Source organism: Phaethon aethereus (genome assembly GCF_964289735.1).
Source record: "Phaethon aethereus genome assembly, chromosome: 5".
NCBI lineage: Eukaryota > Metazoa > Chordata > Aves > Phaethontiformes > Phaethontidae > Phaethon > Phaethon aethereus.
In genome coordinates, this window is record NC_138579.1 from 13,321,585 (window position 1) to 13,347,451 (window position 25,867).

A 25,867-nucleotide genomic window follows, 5' to 3' on the forward strand; every position below is an offset into this window, starting at 1 on the left:
ATGCACTGCCCACATGATGAACAGCCAACTCACATCACATCTCCTCCCCTTTCCAGTTTAGGGAGACAGAGCAGTTAAATCCCAGCTTCTGAGCTGGAGCTTTTTCTCAAGTGGTACCAGCAAATATTCTTATCACCAGAGATCTCTGGCTCAATATTGCCCTGCAGTGGCCACAGTGGTGGCCTTTAACTCTTCAAGTCTCACGGGCACTCTCTCAACGCAAACGAGCTAACAGCAGACCTTGTCCTGCAATAGTCCATGCTATACCTGCAAACAGCATTTTTGCTTGTACAAGTCAGGGAGTTACCAGGCAAATGTTTCTCTCTACTGCGCAGCTAAACCTGCCAGGGCCAAAAAGAAAACCACAATCCTCTGCGCTCTGCTCAAACTGCAGGACTCTGCTGTGTTCCCATCCTCTTTCCACTGTTGCTGAATGATGGGAGGATAAAAAAGGGAGAGCAGATTGCCTTGCTGCCCCTGAGAATGAGGGAGCAACTTTCCAAGCCAGAGCCAGGCAGAAGAGGGGAGGAGTAACACAGAGCTGGGCTCTGCCCACCTCCAACTCAAAGGGTAAAGCTCTGCTTAGCAAATGCTGTGCCTTTCAGAAGGTGCTAAGCAGGACGGAGCACTCACTTTGGGAGGTGACAAGTCCCAGCTGGTAGTCTGGATCTGCATCTATTCATCTTTTCAGCATTTGCAGTTCGTGCATGGAGAAGTGGCACTGTACTGTACCAAACCAAGGATACAGAGCTGGGAGGGTATTCGGAAGTCTTTTGTTCCAGAATCAAAAGAAGCCTTTCCTGCCTCCTGCTTGGGATTTGATGCTTTAGAAACTGGTTGCTCAGATACCAAACAAATCTTGTGTAGACTCCCTGTTAAAACAAAAGCATAGAAATTTATGCAACCAAATCCTTGCTTTGGACTGGGACCTTACCAGGCCCTATTCATTAATTAAGCTACACTGAAGCTTTACTCAGAGCCAAACCTGACACTGATGCAGCTGACTCTGTAGGAGACACCCTTCCTGATGGGACACATACCAAGCATGCTGTTTTAATGCAATGTTGACCCCAAGTGGCCTTGATGACCTAGGCATTAAATATAGTGTGGCAGAAAGATATGTGTCTGTCTTCACAGACACACAGCTGGTGTCTGCGAAGAAAAAAGCCGGCTTGGGTATCTGAGCTGATGGCTTTTAGCTCAGCTGGCAAAAGGTCTGCATGCACTGTGATTGCAAGCCTTGAGCTCTGAGCCTATGGAAAACATACTTTTTGTGGAATCAAAACATGAAACTCTAGCACAACGATCATGGCCTTTTTGTGCACCTTCCTAGTTCCCCAGCCTCTGCAAACATAATTCTTTATTGGTTTGTTGCTCACTTTTCTATTACTGTAGGATGTACTTGCCGTGACCACACTCTCAAGCCACAGCCTCATTGTAAAGTCCAAGTTTCACACCCTGCTGAACTTCTGGTTAGCAAGGGTCACCCCGCCCTGCTCACCACTCAGGTTTACTCCTTTCTGAGCAGTGTTTGGAAAGTGCTCCTGAGCACAGCAAGCCTGTCAGCAGCAAACCTTCAACTCCTGTTTCCTGTTTGCCCGCCCTCCTTCTTCATCTGCCTACAGGTAAAGACAAGTTTACTGCTGATCATTCCTTTGGAAAGTGCTGCTATCACAAGAAAACATGGAGAACTATGAGATGGCTGGCACTGGTGAAAAATTACAAGGTTAAAAAAAAAAAAAAGGGGTAATACCACACAGCTCAGTCCTGTTGAAAACAAAGGCTGATACTAAACATGAGCGTCCACTTGTGGAGGGACCAACTCTGGGGAGAAAGATTACTGAAACCAGCACCTACAGCTTGACAGAAATGGATTTACTACCTAAGTCTAACCACTTTCCTTTTATAAATCTGCCATAGCGTTGTGATGTCAAGTCATCACTAGTCAACTGAATCTCCCTCTCATCTTACACTCTTAACACACCAATTCTGAAAATAAAAACAACCAAACAAAACCCCACTTGTGTTACAGCTGTTACAGGTGATGTTACATATATTTCTAGCCAGCTGGTTGCTTTCGTGCCTCCTCCACGATAATGAGCACTGCTTTCACACAGGCCATCAATAAGCCCTGAATGTTCTCACAGGTAAACCACAATAGCTGGAGGAGCTAATTTGCAGAAATGCTGTGTCCACAGCACCAAATGACATCAATGGAAGATGCACGTGTTCTGCACCTTCAAAAGCCCTGACTTTCTGCTAACGCCATTCAGATCTACCAAAGAGAACACAAAAAGACATAAAAGTACTTACAGAAGTGAAAACAAGGTGATACCACCTACATAAAAGAATCAAGCAAAGCAACAAAACATTAAATGGCTCTGATAGATGTTCTCATCACTTTATATCCTTACAGGGATTGTTCCTTTTTCCCAGTCTTAAATGCTTCATAGAATGGGACTGCCACCATTTCCTGACAACAGCACAACTAATAAGCCTCACTGTGCAGAAATGTTTCCTGCCATTAAGCCCGATTCTCCTTTCCTCATTCTTCTTCCATAGGTCAGGATTACTCTCTTCAGCATTCCCTGAAACCATCATATTACCTCTGCTCACCCTACCAGCCACGGATCAAGGCAGGTATTCTTTAAAGGCTCTTCAACTTTTATTCCTGCCGCCCCCCCGCCCCGCCATTATCTCTGCTCAGTTCGTTATTAATACTAGTTTTCTCAGAATTTATTTTCTGAAATTCAGGTGCTTCTAGCTGTTTGTAGTAACGTAAACGTGAACACATCAGTACCAGAGGGAAAAGAAACTACATTAGCACTATACAATGCAAAAGAGCTTCACTCTGAACCAGGACCAAAACTGCAAATATTATACCAAAACTACTACACAGGTCCCCCCAGGACTTGACTATCTTTTGAAAAGATCTCCTGTTTCCCAATCAGCAGCACCTAATGGCTTCCAAAGATACTCCTTACATATCTGGACTACAGCTGAGACACTGGGACAAAGAGGGGAAAAGAAAGATGGTTCCTTCCCCAAGTGTCATGCATGTTAAGTCTTCATGAGTCACTGCCAAGGAAGACAGACACTCAGTACCTGGCTACCACTTCATACAAAGTAGATGCATTTATTTTGCAAAATCAGTTGCCTGGGACAGCTTCCAAAAACATCCCTTACTTAGCTAAACAGAAGGAGAGTTGACTCTAGAGATGTCACATGGTGAAGCCTTAGATCCTACTAATAATATTCCTGAAGCCATACCCAGATCCAATGTAGTGAAAGCTTTGCCATGGATTTATATAGGACTAAATATGAAAGACAAGCATTCCAATATTCCGTACTTGCCTGGCTGGGTTTTCACATAATAATTTTTCAAAATAATCAAAAGATTATTTTTTTCTAGTCACCATGGTATGGTTATAACTGTTACCAGTATTTCTTGGCTTAACATGACAACTGAATGCAGTTACTACAAATCTGCTGTTGGGGAAACACCTAAATATAAGCCAAGAGATCAATGATACTAACGTTAATAAACAAAAATAAGCTCATATTCAGTTGTCAGGTTATTTATTCTTCTTGGGAAAGCAAGAATATGTACACATTTCTACTGTAGCAGTGTTTCTGGAGGAGTGATTCTCAAACAACAGTCCATCAGGCACTGACAAGCGGACCTTAAGTGTACAACTTCTGCAGTGCTTTTTATTAAAAGCTTGATGAAAAAAGTGCAGGAAAATCTGTAAGGAAGTTTTAGTGGTGACCCAGGTCAACCTACTCAAGAATTTGGAGAATCACTACTTTAAATTTACTCACTCTGAACATGTTAGTACTCGTAAAACTAAGAGAGATCAATAATGAAAGATGAGACTCTTGAATGCAGAAAGCAAACAGGATAATGATATGCAAATCATCTGGGTACAGAGAGACAGGTCTAATTGCTGGGTCCGTTGGACACTGGATTTCAAAAATACCCAGCTCAAGCTAAAATTCACTGTGACCCATTAAGGTCCACAAAAATTGTATATGGTAGATAAAAGAAGAGCTGTGCTATTCCCCACAACACAAACTTTTAAAATGAAAAACCGCATGAAATTTGGTGAAATTCAGCATGAAGAGAGCACGAAAGAGGTTTAATTTGTAACAATTGATTGAGGATGTGATTTATGGCTGTGTTATGCTGACATGTTCCACCTTGGCTGACTTTAGGAACTGCTGCAGTGAACCCTTGACCTAAAGCAAGAATCAGACCTAAGAAAGACCTAGCAACAGACCTAAGAAACCACGCTGGCAGAGATCTGCAAAAGTCTCCCGTTATCCACCAGGGAATCTGGCAAAACTCTCAAGGCAGGGATTCATACACAGGCTCTCAGCCCGTCCATGCTGCCCAGAAGAAACTTGCTATGGGAGACGCTGAAGTCTAGCTCTTAGCAGTACTGTTCTGCAGAGACAATATTCTTCTTTAGGTCTCTGAACCTGACAGTGAGATAGACGCCAACCTGCTCCTAAAACTGGCTTTGAGAAATCACTGGATGTATGATTGCGAAACTTAGGGATTGAATGAAGCATGGCCTTTTAGGTGAAAGCTGAGCTCACCTGGCTCAGTATGCTTTGAAAACTCATCTGCCAAGAAAGATATGGCAACTCTTGCCCATTAAAAAAACAAAACAAAACAAAACCCACCACCACCAACCATCTGTCACCTTCCATCTTGAAAGTCCTATTAAAATCAGGTTTAAGAAGTTATCGTATTGCAAGCAGCCAGCAATGGTGAAAGATACACTGCAAAGGACTATGGACATGATTAAAGGGAACACAAAAACCTGCTGGCTTTAACAAAATGCCAAAACTTAAGTAGAAGGAGCTGCTTCGCTACCTCCCTGGACCTCAACTCCTCTCCTAGAGCAAACAGAAGTAGCAAGATGGGGAGGAAGGAAAGTAAGTGACATACAAAACACTCAGAATTGCCTCTACATAGGCCTTTGTTTTCCTCCCAGGAATGCTCTATATGGGCACCACGTGATCACATAGTTGTGCATGGAAAGACAGAAGCCATCAGCAGGCCTTAAAAGCAACAGGATTCAGCTCTCTGATGTATCTGTTCTTACTACACACACACACGGGTTTCAGATTTTGATGTTGTTTTAAACACAGACTGCATGCTGATAGTATTTTAAGTAACAAGGTAATTAAAACTGAAGCCCAATAGACCTCCCACACGAGTACCAATGGCATCACTGTTAATATTCAACACGGTCAGCATTATTATTACAGTAATTGTAAAGTGAATTAACCGTTCTAATGTTCTTTGTTATTTCAAAGCGTTACACTGATCACTTACCATGTTCTCCTTAACTTAAAAGGACTGCCTTTCACCACAGCACCCTGGAATAAAGTGCAGATCCGCTGCTTCACATGTTTGCTATTGCCCGTTCGGAGCGCTGGGTGCGGCTTGTGGAGCGAACAGACTATAGCCCATCTGTTGAGGCAGAGAACGGATTTAGCAAGACAAGCGTGGGAGCTGAGCAACTAAAATCTCAGTCATCCTAGCAATTACCCTACTTACTCTGCACCTCCCTCGATCAGCTGGCTGGTCTGTCCCCTGTAACAGCCAGGGATTGCGGGGTTTCTTGCTGGCAATTGCATTTTTCCCCCTGCAGCTCAAGCAAATTCATTCTTCTTCGTACATCCCCCTGCTGCGCAGCCAGGCACATGTGCCAGGCAGTCTGCCGGGGGCTTCCCTGCAACTTTCCTCCCAGTCTTGTCTTTTTTTTTTCTGGGAGAGGTCTCATTAGCTTGGTCTTTCACTTGACCCAGGGGAGCTTTGCTAAATTCATCCAGCCCACGGTTAGGCAACATACAGCAGTAACAACTGCAGCAAGGAGTCACCCATTGAATATTCTTATTTCATGCTTTAACAGACATAACACCTATGCCGCTTCTCCCATCTATATACAAGATACCTCTGCACACTCGTAACAGGTTGCTCCTCCCGGCAAAGGCTCACTATACCGATTCAACTGCAGGTCCACAGAATACAAAAAATGCATGCAGTCAACTTGTGCAAATTCAGGATGGCAAGTACAGGACGCTAATACAATTCTGTACACATCTTTAGGTGTATTTTCTCTGGATATGAGATTCAAAACACAACTGCTGTAAACGGGAATCTCCTTTTATCTCTACCTGCCATAAATGAATCTCAGGTGAGGTTATCAGAAAGGTATATTAAAAAGGTAAAAATAAGTCGTTGGTTTCTTCTACATTGGACAGAAATAGTGAATAATGTTTGAAAGACTAATTAATAACTACAGTCGCATTCAGTGCTATTCAGTTGTGCGCTATTTGGTGCCTGTATCAGAGAATCACAGGCTATAAAAGCGAGTATATTTTAGTAATTTCTGAGGACCAAGATAGAAAGTGCATTTTTCAGTTTGGAGAATTTAATTTTTTTTTTATTTTATTATAATTTTATTAGCTTTTTAGAGAACAGAAATCAAAGCTTTTTTATATATGTGTGTGTGTATATGGAGAGATACATATTCCACATTCTGTAAGAACATAAAGTTTCTGAAACAGCTCTTTACTTTTTCTACAGCATTTCCCTCCTCCCCACCCCCAACATCAAGCAGGATTTTAACTTCATGGCTAAACAACTTTGATAGACCTATTCAAATAGATTTTGAGTCGAACTCAAAGACCGAAGGAATCACAATGGTAATTTCACAGAATCATAGAAACGTTAAGATTGGAAAGGACCTCCAAGATCATCAAGTCCAAGGAAGGAAACTGTCCTGTCTCTTCTTTAAACTCTTTAGTGTAAGTTTTTCCTCACAGAATCATTAAGGTTGGAAAGGACCTTTAAGTAATCAAGTCCAACCATCAACCCAACACCACCATGCCCACTAAACCATGTCCTGAAGTGCCACATCTACATGTTTTTTTGAACATCCCCAGGAATGGTGACTCCACCACCTCCCTTGGGAAGCCTGGTCCAGTACCTGACCACTCAGTAAAGACATTTTTCCTAATATCTAGTCTAAACCTCCCCTGGCGCAACTTGAGGCCACTTCCTCTTGTCCTATTGCTAGTTACTTGTGAGAAAAGACCAACATCCACCTCACCACAACCCCCTTTCAGGTAGTTGTAGAGCGCGATAAGGTCTCCCTGCAGCCGCCTCTTCTCCAGACTGAACAACCCCAGTTCCCTCAGCTGCTCCTCGTAAGACTTGTTCTCCAGACCCTTCACCTAGCTTCCAGTATGATACCACAGTATTATCAGCCACAGTATTATCTACAACATTTCCTGCACTGAACCCAAAATGTCATTTCCTATCTTGATTTCAAGTGACAAGCAATCCATAACTATTTATATGATAAACCTAGATATTGCCATTCAGCAGTCTAGGGAGATCATTTCATTTAACCAGGTATTTTAATCTTTAATCAGTGGAGCTCTGACTGTAATAATTCACAGAAGATAATGACTGCAACTAAACTTTAATTTTCCAGTAATTAGAATTTAGTCCTCTATATTACAAGTTCTATTCTGTTCTGCTGATGTGAGAGTGGTTATTTTTAACTACAATAACTCATTAACAAACAATCAGGGTGATCTACTTTCTTTGGCAAGGGATACATCAGCTTTCTTTTCTGTCTACTTGCCACTGTAATACCATTTCCAACATGCAACTTTCACTTTCAAGAAGACTGTAAGAGGAATAAAGCCCGCATCTCACATTTTACAGCTCAAAATCCTCAATCCAGATCTTACCTCCCTACTCCTGATGGTACACATGGGATGTGGACAGGGCTGGTTAATGTAAAAACTGAAGACCAGAGATTTTTCACCAAGCTGACAAGGAGATCCCCCTATCTTCATATATGAGTCATGCTTTTCTAATTGCTAATTAACGAGGCAAAGCCATAGGCATACAGGCACTTGAATTTCAAGCCTTTACACTCAGAATAGCATTTACTGAAAAGTTGTCTCAAGGTTATTCCTTGAAATCTGTCCAGAACTCTAGCAGAAACAACTAGCAACAGCTCCACTCATTAATGGGAGTTTTAAGAGAGAAGCAAGAAGACAAGCCAGAATGCCATGCTAGTCTGAAAGAACCCACAGGTGCCTTCAAGACACTTGACAGGACTCATCTATTGAGAAGTAATGTAGAGGAGCTATGGGGTTCAGACCTTCTGATATCCACACGTGGTGGGGGGGGTGTCTTGTCCACCGCATCAAAGACACTCTTTGTTAGAGGTATGAAGAGCTTGGAATAAATGTGACTCTTTGTACCTGTATAAATAAAGCTATGTTTAGACAATGACACAAGTCTATAATTAAGTGTTCCTCATTATAATTTTCTTAGCAATAACAGTGTTTCCTAACAACAGTACTACTACATTAATTGCTTAAGATATTTTTTTATGACACTTGTTAGAGAAAGGTTTTCTTTGTCCCGCTTAAAATGATCCTATTCCTTTTTATTGCTGCAAGACAAAGGAAAAAAAAAAAACCAAAACAGAAACAAGTTACCTCTGCATCTAAGATGGCTGTTCCACGCCAACTCATCACAGTCATCTGAACTTCCTTAAGCTGTGACACAAGGATTACTCCTGCATAATAGCAATAGGCTGGTGCTGTAAGGAGAATACAATTTCCCTGCAGGAACCAGCAGAGGCAGCTGAACCGGTTTATCAAGGACATTGCCATCCAAATCCAAACAGGATTCCTGTGGCTGGAAGTGGTTTTAAGTGTCAGAAGCGTCATTAATCATTGCTATGCTTTCTTGTGTGAAGTTACATAGGTCACAACTCCGTCAGGAAACAGTTCTCCCCTCTGGGAAGTGAAGGCAAGGTGCTCACTGGAAGCCTCAGCCGCAGTTACAGTTAAAGGCCAGAAACACAGGAAGTCTTCAGACAAGCTCAGGTATTTTAAAATGCAAGGAAGGGTGCAGTTACAGCACAGTTACAATCACCCATTTTCTGCTTGAACATTTTCTAGCTGTGACCACATATGCATATGCTTCACTGAAAGCTAAAATATTTAACATGCATGGGCAATTCTTGTTTAGCATGTAAGGAGAGAAACTTGTTTACTTCTATTAAAGCAAGACCATCTAATATGGAGGCAATAAGTTTAATATTCAAATATGAGAAGTGTTTAATTGTCTTTGCTTGGAAAATGACCAATTTGCTGATTTGACATACCCATCACAATTAAAAAAATACATTAAATAAACTTTACAATATCCAGGTCCTTACATTGTCATTACCATATTGTCTGGGGTAATAGTAGGGGAGGGCTTTCATAAGCATGTCTGTCTTCCACATCAAGACGATTTCCAGACACAGAGAACTCTCTTGTGAATCACACAACAGATGAGTCTTACCACAGTCATTTATTTCTTAAAAATCTAGTTTATTGCACTTGTCTCAAAGCACAAACAAAACCAAAAACCTAAATACAGAAATAAAAGTAAAAAACCCATCCTAATTTCATTTAAACTACCCTAAAAAGTAGTCTGATAAGAGCTCTTGACACCGATTTTATATTAATGACCATAGCAAGGTACCATATTATACAGTAAACATACAACTAGCAAGCTCAAGCCATTACCAAAGTGACTTTGAAAAGCATAATACAAAAGTGTCACTATTAAATAATGCCATTGTACTTGAGCATCTGGTGCTTGGCAGGACACAGAGAAGTACTCATGTCCCTGCTCCAAAGTGATTGACTCAGGAGCTGCCACAAGATACTTTTAAGCTGAATTTCAGCTTCTTTGGGGTCCTCAAGATACCAAGCTATGCTTACATAAAACAGGCTGGGTTACTTCACAAGCTGATTCCATTACAATCCACTGCCAGACAAGGCTAAAAAAACCCTCTGGGGTAATGAAGCAAACATATCATCTGTAAAAGGGAAACAAATCTGTCCTCCCTGTAAGACTTGAGAGATCAGACTGAGAACTGACAGCAAATATCACAAATGCTACTAAAAAAAAAAAAACCCAAAAAAGTGACATAACTTGGTTCTCTCCCCACCAATTCACTTTCTCACCTTGCACCATGTTTGTTCCAAGTTTAGTGCAGTACGCATATGAATTATTCTGAAAGAGAACAGAGGTTAAAAAGAAAACACATCCTTTTCCGTATGTAGTAAGTTCTCAAAAAAGAAACATGCCCACTTTTCAAGTCCTGGCCTTTTCTGAAGCTGGCTCTTCTACAGTATTGGTTAGCAGCTGCTTAAAATATTCTGATGATTTATAAGCTTAGAGCAAACACAAAATAACTCTTCCACCTACATACTGAACTCAGGTTCTCCCAACTATAGTTCTATTGCTTAAAAAAGATGAGGTATCTTTCAAAGAAGATTCAGTTTAAAGAAAATTAAACTGCAATGATTAACTTATGTTACTTCCCAGTTCATCATATACCTCTGCTGCAACATCTGTTAAGCATAAGACACTTCAAAATTTAGCTAACATAGCTAAAAATAAGAATACTGTTAAGTATTTTCTCACAATATCACAATTTTAATGGGATATATAGGTAATTTTATCAATTACCATTTTTCCTTTTAATACATCTAAGTTTGGTACTCAGAACAATTTGAGTCCAAATGTTAAAGCACTGGCTGCAGGCACAGATACAGCACAACAGGAATTATGAAAGCTGCCTTGTACATTCCTGCTTTGTACTACAAACTCAACATGCAACAACTTCCTATTCCAAAGTGGGACTTACCCCCCAAAATATGTCAGCTTCCTGATGGCTGTGTGAAATGGGCAAAAGTACCCCTGACATTAGGTGTAATCCAAACTTCCCCCTTGTGAATGAAGCCAAATTATGAACCAAATTTCTAGAAATGGAAAGTTAGTATAGCCTTGCAGATATTTATATGGAAAAGGATCAAACTAGGTTCATTTCAACACCAATGCTGTGTAATCATGATATTCTGAGATCTTACCAAGAAATACTTTGCCATATTTTCTTTCGTGCTGCAAGGGAAAATAATTCTAAATACACGTACAATAGTCAGAGAGCGTTCCCATCAATTTGGAGTTCCAAGTACAAGAAGAAATTGAGAAATGCTTAATGTTTCTGCTGTAGAGAAATATTTAATGCAACAGAATTCCTTCTCAAAATAAGTACACATGTATTAGTGTGCATGCTTGTTGTGAAATAATCACTTTCATTGCTAGTAAGATTAACTTAAGAGTTATATTTCCAAAGGAGCTTCTACAGTAGTACGGTATAACAATTGCAGTATGCCACACCTAAAGAGTCTCCCAAGAGACAATGGAACAAATATCAGAACTCACAGCTTGGGGGCTATTTACCAGGTCACTTTTTCAATATAAAAGTGCTAATATCACAGGTCCAATATGAGTGGCTTTTAGATCCAACATTCTGTACATACATTACAGAAAGTCTGTCCTGTTTTTTTCACTGCTTCACGAGCTTGAGAGACTTCATATCACTTCCCATTCATCTTCAAAATCATCAGGGTGAAGCAGAACGGAAGTGTCATTATTTTTCTGCAAACTATGGGAATGGCTAAAGGTCTTAGTGAGGCGCTGCAGAAGGGATCCTGAAGCACTGATCGCCCACAGTTCATCTAGAGGGGTCACTGCAAAGCATAAATTATCCATCTTTTAATTAAGGTAGCAGGTTCCAATTCTAAACATTAAATAAATAATATTTGGATCTGTTTTCCTAATTATACCCAGAGAAGTTTTTTACCAATGGGATAAAAGCACCCTTGGTGACACTCTCAGAGTCAACAAAGCATTTGGATTACGCAGCTCTCCCTACACAGGGTCAGCTTGAGCACCATCAGGCAGATGTCAAAGCAGACATCACAATGTTTTAGACTGTCACACAGAACCAACTTGCCTGTTAAACGTGAGACATTTCCAGGAATCTTCTTCCAGTAGTCTCCTGCTGGATTCTTGTCCGTAATGCCATATCGACGAGCTACATCTCCATTTGGACAGCGTGCCCAAACGGTCCTTGTACTTACAGCCAGCTGACAAGCCTGCAAACCTAAAGATAATTGAACATGAAGAGGGAATAATCACAGGCTTTCTTATATACTAAATACACTTGCAGAACAGTTTATTAGATGGCAAGACTGTAACAGTTTTTATATATTCTTGTATTAATACTAGAGAAGAACTCTCCATTATAAAAGGCACAGTGAAACACCTAGTTTTCCAGGAGTCTTTCTAAGATAGGATTGGCAAGAAGACAATTTAGGACTACGTATTTCCTTACGCTGACTTCAGGGGAGTTGAACAGAGTAGATGCTATTGGAATCCAAGCTTCTGGCCCTGTGTAAGCAGAGTATCAGAAAGTAGGCCACTTGCAGCACATGAAGCACTGCACTGGTGAACAAAAAAGCTTTTTAATTGCAGACTTTGTACTCACTGCATCTATTGACCATAAAGATATCACACTGTGGATACATTTTGTTATGTGGCCATAGCCACAAGCAACAGCCAATTAGAGGATCTTTAAAACATACTTTCAGAGCATTCGCTGCATTTTACTACCACATGGGGAATAATCCAACAGTTATAACGCTAGTCTGCCTAAAAATGATTAACACTATAGACATTGTGGACTTTTTGTTTCTTCCTCTTCACAAGAAAGCAAGTACTCCGCAACTAAGTGCCATGCTTATATGCAGTGAAAAATCTTTACGCAGAAAGCATCAACACACAGTCATGTAGAAACAAATAAAATTTAGTTTTATTTATAGGCAAGGAAAAACATAATTACCTAGTCTAGAATGCATCCAGCACACAGGATTAACAGAAAGGTGTGCAAAATAGTATTAGGTTTTTGTTAGCCACATCTTGATAGGAACCCCATGTTGTATCACATTTAAATACAAAAATTCCCACAGCACAGTAGTCTCCTATTGCTTAGGAATACTGCTTTAGTTCTAACTGAAAGGGAACTGTACCGTTTATTAATTCAGTGGCAGCAGCCTGAAATAACACACAATGGAAATTCATCAAAAAATCAGATCTCTCTCCAGCTAACTACTTAGTGTTTTTAAGTAAAAACAAAGTCCTCTTTAAAAGCGAACCCTTACCAAGTACTTCACTATGTTCCTGTAAATAAGCACACTTGATCGCTGAGAAAAATATTTGATTTAAGCATTGCTATGCAATTTAAAAAGCAACAGGGAAAAAAAAAACAACAAGAAAACCAACACTGAGAAAATGGCAGAAAGAACAAGGAACCAATGCATTAATTTTTACCTGGTACATGTTCCCACTCAGTGCCTACAGGCATTTCATCTGTAATTCCAACTCGTACATGGACATTCCATTTGCTATCAATTGCCCACAACATCTGATCATTTGGACTTGAATGAATGCTGACCAAGTTGATTCCTACTGGCTATAAAAATTAAGCACAGTATTTAAACTTTGTACTACCGTATCTTTGTACTAATGTATCACTTGTTCTTCACAGAAGTACATGAGGGAAGTAAAATATTTACCAGACCCTAAAGACAGGAAGAAATTTAACTGACATTTTATTTGTCATTGTGCAAAATTACCAGTTTTCCAAAAAGACAATCCCTTCCTAAATAGAAAAGGAACATGAATGAATGTCACTCAAAGTTACTGATAAAGATATTAATATTTTATGCTCAGCATCCCAGTCTAATAATATTAGTATTTGCTTAACCGCTGTTTTTCTGATCAAGTACAGTTTCAACGGCAAGTTGAAGAGGGAACTCTTCCACTGAAATGCATGAAGTGTAGTATTTTCCTGTTGCCTTCCTGAAAGTTTTCCTAACATAACTAAATTTGCCCTTTATTTCTAAACATATACAAGCAGTAAAATTTTGCAATGAAACTGTGATCTGCCTTCTTCCCTGTACTCTATTCTACAGGGATACAGCCATGGAACTCACTGCAGACCACCGCAGTACTGGAGTAGCCATGTCTGCAGGAGAGCATCCACGACACTATCTGTGGGCAAACCCAAGTGAACAACACTTCCCATTCTGTTCCCAGGCGAGTCTTTACTTGTCTGCTTTTATGGAGATTTGCTTTAACTTACTCAGTGTTCAATACCAGTGTTACCAACCACAATGTTTTAGGGACATGAGACAGATAGTGATTTTGTATCAAAATATATCAACAACAGGTTTAGTGAACGCAAATACCCTGCAAAACATGTACTTCAAATAAAATGCAGATAAGAACAAGAAAAAGTTTTTCTCCACATCAGTGTAATAAAGCCCCTGAAGAAGACAGTAAGATGCCCTGAAATATGTCATCACCTCACAAAAGCACTGCATTTCTTGCTTTAGCTTCATAGGTGTAGGCTGAATTTCCAGTATGATAAATACAAGAGAAAGCAACTCCTTGCATGTATAAACCTAGGAATACAGAAGCAAAATCTGCATGTGTATAAGCACACACTCCAGTTCCATAGAGGCCTTCACCTGCTTTGGTTCTGCTATTAGAATTCTGGTGCTAGCATGTGTCTGACCCAGCTATAACCAAGTTCGACTTGCATCACTGAATCAATGCTGTCTATTCAGGTTGCAAGGCCTTTGACAGACTCTTATTAGGCACTTGCCCTCTGTTGGAAGCTTGAGGTTGGTAGACGCTTGAAGTGTTTACCTCTGGTCACAGTAAATTCACAATGGCTGCAGTTGGAACACATACAATAAGACACTAATTGCCTCGAAGAAGGTTGACTACATACAATATATAACTGCCTAGTTACTTTCAAACTGGTATTGTGCCATATTACAAATAAACTAAACTACTGTAGTGCAAAAAAAGAAAAAACCCAAACAAATCACCACAAAAACAAAACACTAAAACCCCATACAACTCTCCCTTTTGGTCTTGCTGCCTCTTCACTGGAAGTTATCCTCCCTCCTGGCTCTGTGCCTGTTTCTCCCCTCTATTTTTATTTGCTTCTTTCTATAGTGACTTTAGCTCCGACTCCTTCCTACTTCGTCCTGCTCACCTCTCCACACCACTGTCATGGGGTGTGCATCTACTGCGCTGCTTCCAGCTTCATCGCATCTCTCTCTATATTTCTGCTCTTGTAGTCCCATGTTTGCAAGTAAGGGAACTGTGCAATAAATAGCTTGTGCAGACTGAATTACTGCATACAACAGGAGATCTTTGCCTTTTTTTTTTCTTTTTTTCTTTTTAAAAATCCACTTATCTCCTTCTCCCTGCAATGTTCTTCTACCACAGTCACCTCTTCCTCAGATTTAGGACTGTCTGCCACTCCTCCCCCATGTCCTCCAAGTTGCCAGTGTGTCTGTCTATGCTCCACCTCTGCAATACACTTCATGTTCCAACTACAGTCCTTTTCAAACTGTGCCAAACAGCTTGGTGTGACCCTTGTTACTGAACTGCTGGGATTCGTGCACCTTGCTCTCCACTATTCCATGTCAGGATCCCATTCCTCTCTTCCTCTGTCATTTGTCTACAAATGAATTCCCCAAGAAAGAACTGGAGGAATATTTCCATCCAGAAAGACTTACTGAGTGCTTACAACTAGTACCGAAGCCTGTGCATTACTACAGATTCACAGGTAGAAGAAGATAAGAAAAGCAGACAAAACACCCCAAAGGGGTAGCATGAAAGTAGTTGCATGATACTCAGCTAGATTGCTTCTGATACCACTGCAGGTTCAATTATAATCAAAACAATTACCTCTACCCTATTCTGCAGCACCAATATATCTAGGAAACAAATGGAAATTATCAAGTTCAAAGTAACATGTCTACCAGCTTACAAAAAATAAAGAATGAGAAGAAATTTTTGGCCAAGTGAGCTCCTGCTTCCTCCTCAAGTTTCCCTACCTCTCTGGGTATTTCACTTTTGGCTTCTCTTCCTTTTTCTGGCTACTTAGCTCTTTCTGATAAACTCACATCAATAAAACAATCCTCCTACTCACTCTCATTATGGAGGATCCAGGCAATACACTGACGGCAGCATCCAATGCTCTTAACAGAAAACACCCCACTCCACTGCAGCTTTCTGCTGTGTAATAGACAGCAAAGGACACAACTGACAGGACAGCTAGTGATATGATAATATACAGCAGCTTTTGGCACAAAGCAGTGACAAGATGTTGGGATTGATTCTTAGAGCCTGTTGCAGAGATTTTACCTCTGGGTGCTGTGTGTTTTTTAACCCAGAAAGTAGACATCTACAACAAAAAGGTATTCTCACAGCTATCACAGTAGGGTGGATAAAATTAATTTAAAATTTCATTGACATAATGTACCATTTTTTGGAACAATCATACTGACATAATCTCAGATATCCCCCATTTTCACTAAGTTTTAATTACCATAAGCATGCTTTAAGTATTTTATAATCTATATAACAAGAAACAGATCTCTACAGCTGCAGTTAATAGAGTTCCCTCATAGCAGTAGGTATCTGTGCAAATTTATAAGACTGCTGATAACATTTCAGAGACTGATAACCATGAAAATTAATAAATTATTTCAGCATAGCCTTTTCTCAGCTGGTTTAACTTCCAAGACCATTCATGAGATTTATATACCTTGACTGCAAAACACGTCATATTTATAATTTACTGAAGAGTTTGGAATTTTAAAGAGTCTCTCACCAGTCTCTCAGCCCTCCTCCTCAGATGCTGACAAACCAAACTCTGTTTATAGGTTTATCCACAATACTCATCACAGAGAGACTGACTTGTTATGGAGCATTAGTGGATTTAGTGTTACCTGATAAAAACTGGTGGAACATACTTTTACTTTTACTTGTGGTGCAAAACGTTTCTAAACTTGAAAAATCTCAGGACACTGACCATTTTAGCCAAGAACAGAACGTGGATCCTCCTGCCCTCTGGTCTTGCACTTCAGTTACAAAAACCCCAGTTGCTCTCTGTCTTTTGAGGATTTCCCACTACAACCATGGACTGCAACACATGCCAACTATGTACTTTTCAACATTTAAAACTACATACTAAGAGCTGTCAATACCTTTACTGTCTGCTACAAATAAAAACAAAAAAAATTAGTTTGGTATCACCCACATGTCCAATGAGAAAACAGTGCTCATAAAACGAAGTAAACTTGAAGGAAGCACTTAACCAACAAATTGTTAAACGATATCAAGAAATAGTGTCTGTGCTAAACGTATTTAAGTTATAAGTTGTCCATTAGCTTTATAACTTTGTGCAAGTCATTTCCTTCCTTTCTGCAAACCACAGAGAAACAAGCTTAAGTGTAGGAAGTTCATTTAAACAATAGTATAAAAAAAAATTGAAAGTAAGAACTAATGTGCTCGCCCAACCTACTACTCAAAAGTTTTGTCTTATTGTAACGACTTCGGTCACACCTGAACCCAGAACACAGTGGTTCAACTTCTTTGTCAAGGAGACACATACACACACACAAAAAAAAGGCATCAGAACATTTTCATGTCACTTTTCAGGAGCAGAGTCCATGTATCAGCAGACCTTCACTATCTCTGTTCTGCTGCAAATATCCAGAATGAGGAAGACTATAAACATAACATTTCTAGTCTGTCCAAGCCCAATCGTTTTGGTAATAGGTTGGTGGCTACAAGCCACACAATGTTCTCCTCATCTTCAAATGACAAATCAGAAATACCTTCAGCTGGTCCAGGCCAGGCTGTAAGAAGGTCTGATTAAAAATATTTCTCACACTGTCAAGCATTACCTGTAGATCAGACTAGTCTGACTATTTTCATGGCTAGCAGACATCCAGACCGTATCAACTAGTATAAAAAACAAGACTGCAACTTAGAGAGAACCCCCCAATATAGCCCTAACTATTTGCATATTATTTTCAGAGCTCCATTTGAACAAAGGTTGTAAAGCACTTTCAGCATGAGAGAGATCAAGAAAGCACGAGCAATGTTAAGAGCAGTATTGACCACAATGTTTTGCATTCAGACTTTGAGGAGAACGGCTTGGTAAATTAAGTACCCCTTTTTTCTCTGCAGAGAAGTTCAAGGCAATATACAGGAGCAGGAAAGATTACGAATCTCTGTTTAGTCTTCCTGGAAGCTACATGGTCTTCAGCAATGCTGCCACTGAATTGTCAGGGAAAGATTATTATTTACTGACTGGAGAACTGGAGCACTATTTTCCTCAGAAGCCTTAGAACAACAACATGACCCTTTCCCCCACATTCTACCTTCAGTGACTAAACAGACAAGGGCATTAGTTGTGTATCTCCAGCCTATGGCTAGCACAATCAGGAAAAAAAGGCAAAGCCAAGGAGTCAATTCCTTGACCTCTCCTTTGTCGACTCCACATTTTTTATTCCAAGGGTTCTTCCTCGCAGAAACGTGGGAAACACTATAACATACGGCATGAAATCCTAGAAAAGGTCATACCAAACCCATGCGACTAATCAACATGATAAAGCTCAACAGAACCATAAAATACTTTCAAAATATTTAGTACAACTGTTCCTTACAAGCAATTAAAAAAAAATTAAAAATTTAATGCAATCACTTGAAATTCCATACAAATTACAGGCCTGCTCAGGTTCTCCCAACTGTCTTCTGGACACACTGTCTTACACCTTACGTTATAAACTGTTCCGTCAGAAGTTATAAGCCGTCTGTAATTACCACTATAGGTATTTTTAATAACATACTGAAAAATTGAACTATTAGGACAGGAGCAACTAAGTTTTTACAGAAGTATATGTTAAGTAAACGCTACGTGCAACAACTTCCCATGAAACAGAATGTAATTTAGTATGAGGGATCAAAAACCTTGTATAAGCAAGGCTCGGAGTAATCAAGGCAGTTTTTTTGGTTTGTTTTTTAAAAAGACACCTTTAACAAGCATCAGTAAAACACCCTCTCACACAGACTATGCCAGTGAACTGCATCTGTCTAGTTTTTGAACCTTAAATACCTTACCAAGGAACGTAAAGCGTTTTTGCAAAGTAAAAACACCCATGCATTAAGTTTGGCCTCAGCTCTGCTTTACTCTGACAATTTTAAACAGTTATTAAACCATTGCTTTTTCTGCCATTTTGCTTTTTAATGTTTGTCCATATTATTTAATGCATTTGTGATGAAAATGCTACACCCCCTTGATAGTAACAGGTAACAGAAATTAAATGAGATGATCTGTTTTCTACAAAGCTAACACAAGGATTTGCTCAGTGCTACCAAAACACTCATGGTAGATGAAAAGCTGGACATGAGCTGGCAATGTGCGCTCACAGCTCAGGAGGCCAACTGTATCCTGGACTACATCCAAAACAGCATGGCCAGCGGGCCAAGGGAGGTGACTCTGCCCCTCTACTGCGCTCTGGTGAGACCCCACCTGGAATCCTGCATCCAGCTCTGGAGCCCCCAGCACAGGAAAGACATGGACCTGTTGGAGCAGGTCCAGAGGAGGGCCACAAAAATGATCAAAGGGATCGAACACCTCCCCATGAGGACAGGCTGAGAGGTTGTTCAGCCTGGAGAAGAGATGGCTCTTGGGAAGACCTTATTGCAGCCTTCCAGTACTTACAGGGAGCCTATAAGAAAGATGGGGACAGACTTTTTAGCAGGGCCTGTTGCAATAGGACAAGGGGTAATGGTTTTAAACTAAAAGAGGGCAGATTCAGATTAGATAGAAGGAAGAAATTTTTCACAATGAGGGTGGTGAAAGACTGGCACGGGTTGCCCAGAGAGGTGGTAGATGCCCCGTCCCTGGAAACCCATCCATCCTGGAAGCCCATCCGACCTGGATGGATGACCCCATCCAGGGTCAGGCTGGACAGGGACTCTGATCAACCTGATCTAGTTGAAGGAGTCCCTGCTCATGGCAGGGGGTTGGACTAGATGTACTTTAAAGGTTCCTTCCAACCCAAACCATTCTATGATTCTGTGTGTTACACTACTGGATAAAAACCTCCAGAGGTCAGCGATCAGAAATAAGGCCACTGCCTCCCAGACAGATGATCCATTTACTAGACTATATCGTTCAACCTCCTCTGCCTTGCTTACTTCTTAGCTTCATTAGACTTGGGTTCAGTAGATAGGGTCTTCCTACAGTCCAGACTATTTGGCAGTCCTGTAGGAAGGGCCAACCGAGCAGAAGAGACAGCACAACCCAGCCCCCCAGCTCCCAGCGAAGGCAACTGATTGCTAGGCTGGTCTGCAAAGACGGGTCATAGGCACCTCATCTGCTTACAACATCATCATAAAATTGCAAAACAGTAATACACATTGAGGAGGGGCCTCCAAGCTCCTAATTTAAGGTCAAAGGGTCTGATGTGCCCACCAGTTATCCCAGGGTGTCTCCTTACTCAGTGTGCACTTGTTGGGTCACTGAAGTTCTCTTCACTCACCATGCACTCTGAGCTTAGCACCCACCATTGCTGCCCCAATTTACTTCCCAAAAGCTAAGTTCCCAATTACAAACCTGTCAACTGAATCTAGCACCCCCCACCTTTTACAATCAAGCAAGCTGAAGTTCAGTAACACAGAAAACAACTGCTCTAATGAGAATTCAGAAAATGCAGATGTAGCTTTAATAAAAGCAAAATGAAAAAAATCCCCAAAACTCTTAGTTTATACCAGCACAAGTAATTTTTTATGACTGTCTCTCAACATCACTTTAAGAAGTCCTATTTTTTAGATACTTCAGGCTATCACTACCTGCAAGCACACAAACAATTCCACCGAAACCAAGGCACATGCTTGCTAAATCAAGACATGTATCCTTTCTCCAAGAATTTTTACACCATTATGTTTTTATTTCTAAATAGAATAATTATGAAAAACTCTCAAAACTCAACAATTCTAGTTACTTCATTTACCCAACTGAATATTAAATATGTTTCTTAATCTCTCTGAAAAATAATTAAATATATAATTCTGTGTTAGCTAACCAGAATTGGAAGACTGCAGATGTGAGGATGTTTCTAGTACTGAACAAATGAGAAGATGAAAGTGGAAGGCTTTCCTTCCCACACTTTTTGTTTTCAGTGTGAGTAGTCTTGTCAAAAAGCAAATATAACACCTTGAGATCATATTTCAAAAGGATACGGAAGGATCGTCTACTCAGTTTTCTGGGTGTATCTCATTTTGTGCACTTTTGTGATCTGAAGCTTCTGGTGCTGATAATAATTGCTATCTAATGTGACAGGCTACATGCCCACTTTTCTGAACATGGTGATAGCAATGCCTTAAAACAAATTATCAGGAGGCTAAAACACCAAAGCAGAAAAATACAGTGAAATATAGTGACAACAGTTTTCTTGACTAGCAAGAAAAAGGAAGATAGTAAGCACTGAACTGGGCAATGGAATTGGCGTGAGGTATTTTCAGTAAAAATGCTGGAACTGCATTTTTTCAGTATCTAAAGCACCTTTTATGTAACTTAAGATTTCTTAAGAAGAAAGGCATGCCTGTGAAGAATAGTACACATGTAGAACATAAACAATATGGCATTCTAAATCAGCTAAACAAAATACACTGCAGCAGGTGCTTTGATCTTATCTGCAACCCACATTGATGCAGCCACTCTGACTACTGCCAAACATAGTTTTTCTCTCCATCATGTTGAAAAGTGCAGTCCTCCAGGAAAATCCTTTCCCTACTAATGTCTTCAGGAGGCCTCACATGAGTAAAGATATATGGAACAACAGACTAGCTGGTCTGGTCTACAGATAACCAGAAGGTTTAATGAGTGTATTACCTCTGCAACCTAAGTAGAATTGGTCTAATAAAAGATACCTCCTCTGCATCTTGTCTTAGTACTCCAAAGTAGAATTCATAGCAGCTCAGAACACTATCTGTGCAACAGCTAGGTAATGCAAGTTAGTCTGTGGGAGTGAAAACAATCAGACTTGAAAAGAACAGTGATGTGGATTATGCATTAGAAAGAACAGAGTTTTCCACGGCAAAGTACTTTCAAAAGTAGCCTGGATGATTCTGAATTTAGGAAGCATTTTCAACAGAAAAATCCCTCTCCCTCCAAATATCCAATCTTCCAAAATAATTTCAAAAAAACCCTTCCTAGATTTCATCTTTAATTTTGGCACCTACCAAAAAAAGATGTAATGGCAAAATCTGATCTTGAGGAGTACTCACCTCTTCCTCCTGGAAGTACTACTTAATACAAAACAGGCCTTAATAATGATGGAAACCTCACTGAAAAATGCAAGGCAAGGCAGCTGGCCGAGGAAGAAAATCTCCAGATTTGCATTAAGTGTTCTCACAGAATCCTTTAGGTTGGAAAAGAACTTAAAGATCATCAAGTCCAACCATCAACCCAACACCACCAAGCCCACTAAACCACATCTACATGTTTTTTGAATACTTCCAGTGATGGTGACTCCATCACCTCCCTGGGCAGCCTATCCCAATGTTTGACCACCCTCTCAGTAAAGAAATTTTTCCTAATATCTAGTCTAAACAAGCTAAGCAGAACTTTACTTAAAGAGAGGAAAAGAAACAAAGATCATGTCAACCATTCCTAACAAGTGACCACTCAACCGTAAGGCCCAACCAACCTCCCTACACTGAACATAGATTAAAGTAGGTATTGAAAAGAAATTAAATCTACCATGTATTGATTTTGCAGAATTACAGAAAATTTCCTAAATCCCAAATTATATATATAACTATTTGCTTCATAGTTTTAACAATTTTGGAATGACAGTGAAACTGTGAACAGCCTTAATTTTGTGTGTGTGCGTGCATGTGAGAAAAAAATAGCTCCTCCTAGATCAGTAAGAATTTCAACTATCTCCTCTCACCTACAATATCAAGCTTAAAATATAGAGAGACAATTACTAGAGTAGTAAATCAAAAGTCTCTCTAACTTGAAATGCCCATACTGCAAGAGACCATTTTATGGCCAAATAAGTTAAGCGGTACTCTTCTGCTGAGAAGCTAAGAAATACAAAGGATCAACAAAAGCTTTATATGGTAGCCAAATAGCAAACATGTCCTTAAATAAATCCCCTTTACTCCACAGTTTGGACAAGCTATGCAGATATTTAAATAAACATCTCTAATAAAATTGCTTGTTCAATTCAGAACAGGCTGCCCAAGAAGTGGTTGAGTCACCATCCCTGGAAGTATTTGAAAGATGTGTAAATGTGGAATTTGGGGACATGGTTTAGTGGTGGACTTGATAATCTTAAAAGTATTTTCCAACCGAAATGATTCAATGATTCTAATTAAGCAAATGGCAATTAATAAAATGTTTAATCTATTTTTAGAATAAGAATGATTGTTTACAAGCAACAGATGATTGGTCACTCACTACAGATACTTGTCCTGATACTTGTTTCCTTTAATCCTCTTAAATAAAGTTCTGTTTATCTGATAGATCCCTTAATGTAAATCTGAGAAGGTGGTTAAGGCCGGTTTTTATGTTAAGTAGTACTTGTAGGAAGTAAGCATTCCTAAAGATCAGATTTTGTCTCTGAATCTTTTTCAGAAGGTGCCAAAAATAAAAGCTGAAATGTTGCATGAATTCTTTTCAAACAAGCGTTCAACTTCTGGGGACCTGTTAAAGCAATTTGATGATTTTTAACTTTTGATCAACTTCTATTCCATAATCACCCAAAGTAGTCTTGTTGACTATATTAATTTTACATTTGACTTTAAATTATTATTTCTTTAGGCCAGAAATCTGAAAAGCATTAAATCCTCATAAATATGCATGCACACACATATAGAAACATACTCTATAGTATCTACATAAATAATATTTATATTTCTTGCTAATTTTTTAAATTAAATTTAATGTATATTGAGGCATGCTACAGCAGATAATAGTTTTAGCCTGTATATTAACAATAGAATGAGAAAACTTTCTATTTCTTGGACTAAAATAATTTCAAAGAATTTTGATCTGCTTTGTCAATGTCCTTAAAGCGGCTTCCAAAAAGCTGCTTAACTACGTAATTATTTTGGCTTATACGATTGCAGAACAGAATGAAGCACGGAATACATCGACATATAAACTACTACTGCTCAAAATACTGTAATGAAGTTATCAACCACTTCTGAAGTGTTGGATAAAATAAAGAAGAAGGAGGGCAGAGAACATAGTGTTATTTTTCATCTCAAGAGATACTGCAGTAGGGAGTGTAGGAAGTTAAAGGGAAGAGTAACAAATGAGGATGATTTTAGTCTAGATTAAAAAAAATAACCATACAGCATCACAGAGCAAAGATTGCACTTAAATTACATTCACTGATTTCAGCATGAGTGAAGTCTCATCAAAACTATTGTCTCTGAATACCTTTGTGAAGTTGTACAAAGATGGATGCTGTGCAACCGCAGCACCCCTTTAATGAGAAGTGACACCACAAAAGCAGAGTCTGGAGCTGCTCACGAGCTGCTCATGAGTCATGAGATCTGGGATATGGCAAGTCATATTGGCTGTGACATTTACTAGGGAATGAAATATCCACAGTTGGTTTTAAATTACGTTATATGAGAATGCTTCTGTACTTAAAGCAAGTGAAAGGCAATTTTTATTTCCTTCTTCAAACAGAAAATGACTGAATCGTTCACAAATACTTCTTACAGTATTTCTGTTGTTCTGAAGATGAAGTGATGGAGCATGAACTGTGTCAAAGCCTATAAAGGGACAGATAACAGTAAGGTGCTGCTAATAAGCAAATATTGTTCATGGAATAGTCCACTTTTCAGCCATCATCTTATATTTATTATCCAAACAGTAAGCTAGCATTTGAAAATAATTTTAAAGTTCACATATTTTCTTATTTTGCATTAAGCCTTTGTAGAAGCATGAATGGCTGCTCCTTCAGTACTTTAATGACTTAATATGCTGGAATTGTCTCAAAATGAGCATGTAACCCACGAGTCTTCATCTTCTCTGCAAGCAGTGTTTGAATTTTTGCCCTTTCATATTGACTCATTAAATTTGCAATGTCAGGTGTTGGCAAGATAACAGGAAAAAGAATGACACTGTTCTGGGTATCAGAAGGTTATAATTTTCGAAGGCAACATCACCCAGCTTCCTCGATAAGCTAACAGGAAATAATTTGATTTTCAAACTTGTCCAATTAAAGACTTCCTACATAAGGAAGTCACTGCTAAATAATGAGCCACAGCAAATCCCAATTTCTCGTAAACACCTTTGCATTGAGTAGTTTAATCCACTTCAGTGGAGGAGTAGAGAATGCACTTAGTACAGACAAAATAGTATCACTAGAGAAACAGCTTTTCGGGCTATTTTCCTGAGTAGACAAATCTTTGGTAAGAAGAGACTACACAAGCTTAATTCTCTGACTCTTGGCAAACTCTGTTTCACTGTTTAAGTGGAACACATCCTGGAATGTGGTTTTCCCCCCTTTTTAAGAATACTACCCTTATGGAAGACATCATCACCAATATACTCAGTCTCATCTTTCTGCTGCCCTACCGCTTTTTTTTAGCGGGAAGAATGTCTCTCTTACAGATTACATCAGAAATACCCACTTGCAGCACACAAAGAATGAGTAGTGTAATCCAGCCCTCGTTACAAGTGATATTGGTACTTATTTATCAGTCTGTTCTGCTATTCTGCAAAACAAGGTGCCATTTTTCCAGGTCTGACTGACCACATTCCCAGCACAGAAGAACAAGCCTAACCAGTGCTGTGCTAACTGGTGAGATGCAAATCTGCAGTTTCATTTTCCTGTTTCCCTGCCCTTCTTTGCTGTTACACCCTGAGATTCACAGAAGGAGCTAATAATTGGCTGATGAGAGATAAGCAGAACTACAAGCAAATTATGTAAAAAACAAACTATTGCAACTCCGCTGCCAGAGATTTACTTTTATTTCTTAATGTGTCCTTTCAAAAGTACCACACAT

The 25,867-nt window shown here is 39.6% G+C and overlaps 1 protein-coding gene across 1 annotated transcript in view; it reads right to left on the minus strand.

Annotated features, from left to right (window-relative positions):
* Positions 1-11,482: 11,482 nt before the first annotated feature.
* The window catches only part of TECPR2 (tectonin beta-propeller repeat containing 2), a gene marked incomplete at both ends in the record, with an annotated part of 37,805 nt that continues 23,420 nt past the window's right edge, over positions 11,483-25,867 (minus strand). The window contains 3 exons of the mRNA XM_082000701.1: positions 11,483-11,640; positions 11,907-12,056; positions 13,283-13,424. Of these exons, the coding sequence (XP_081856827.1) occupies positions 11,483-11,640; positions 11,907-12,056; positions 13,283-13,424 (450 nt within the window). The remainder of the gene's footprint in view (positions 11,641-11,906; positions 12,057-13,282; positions 13,425-25,867) is intronic.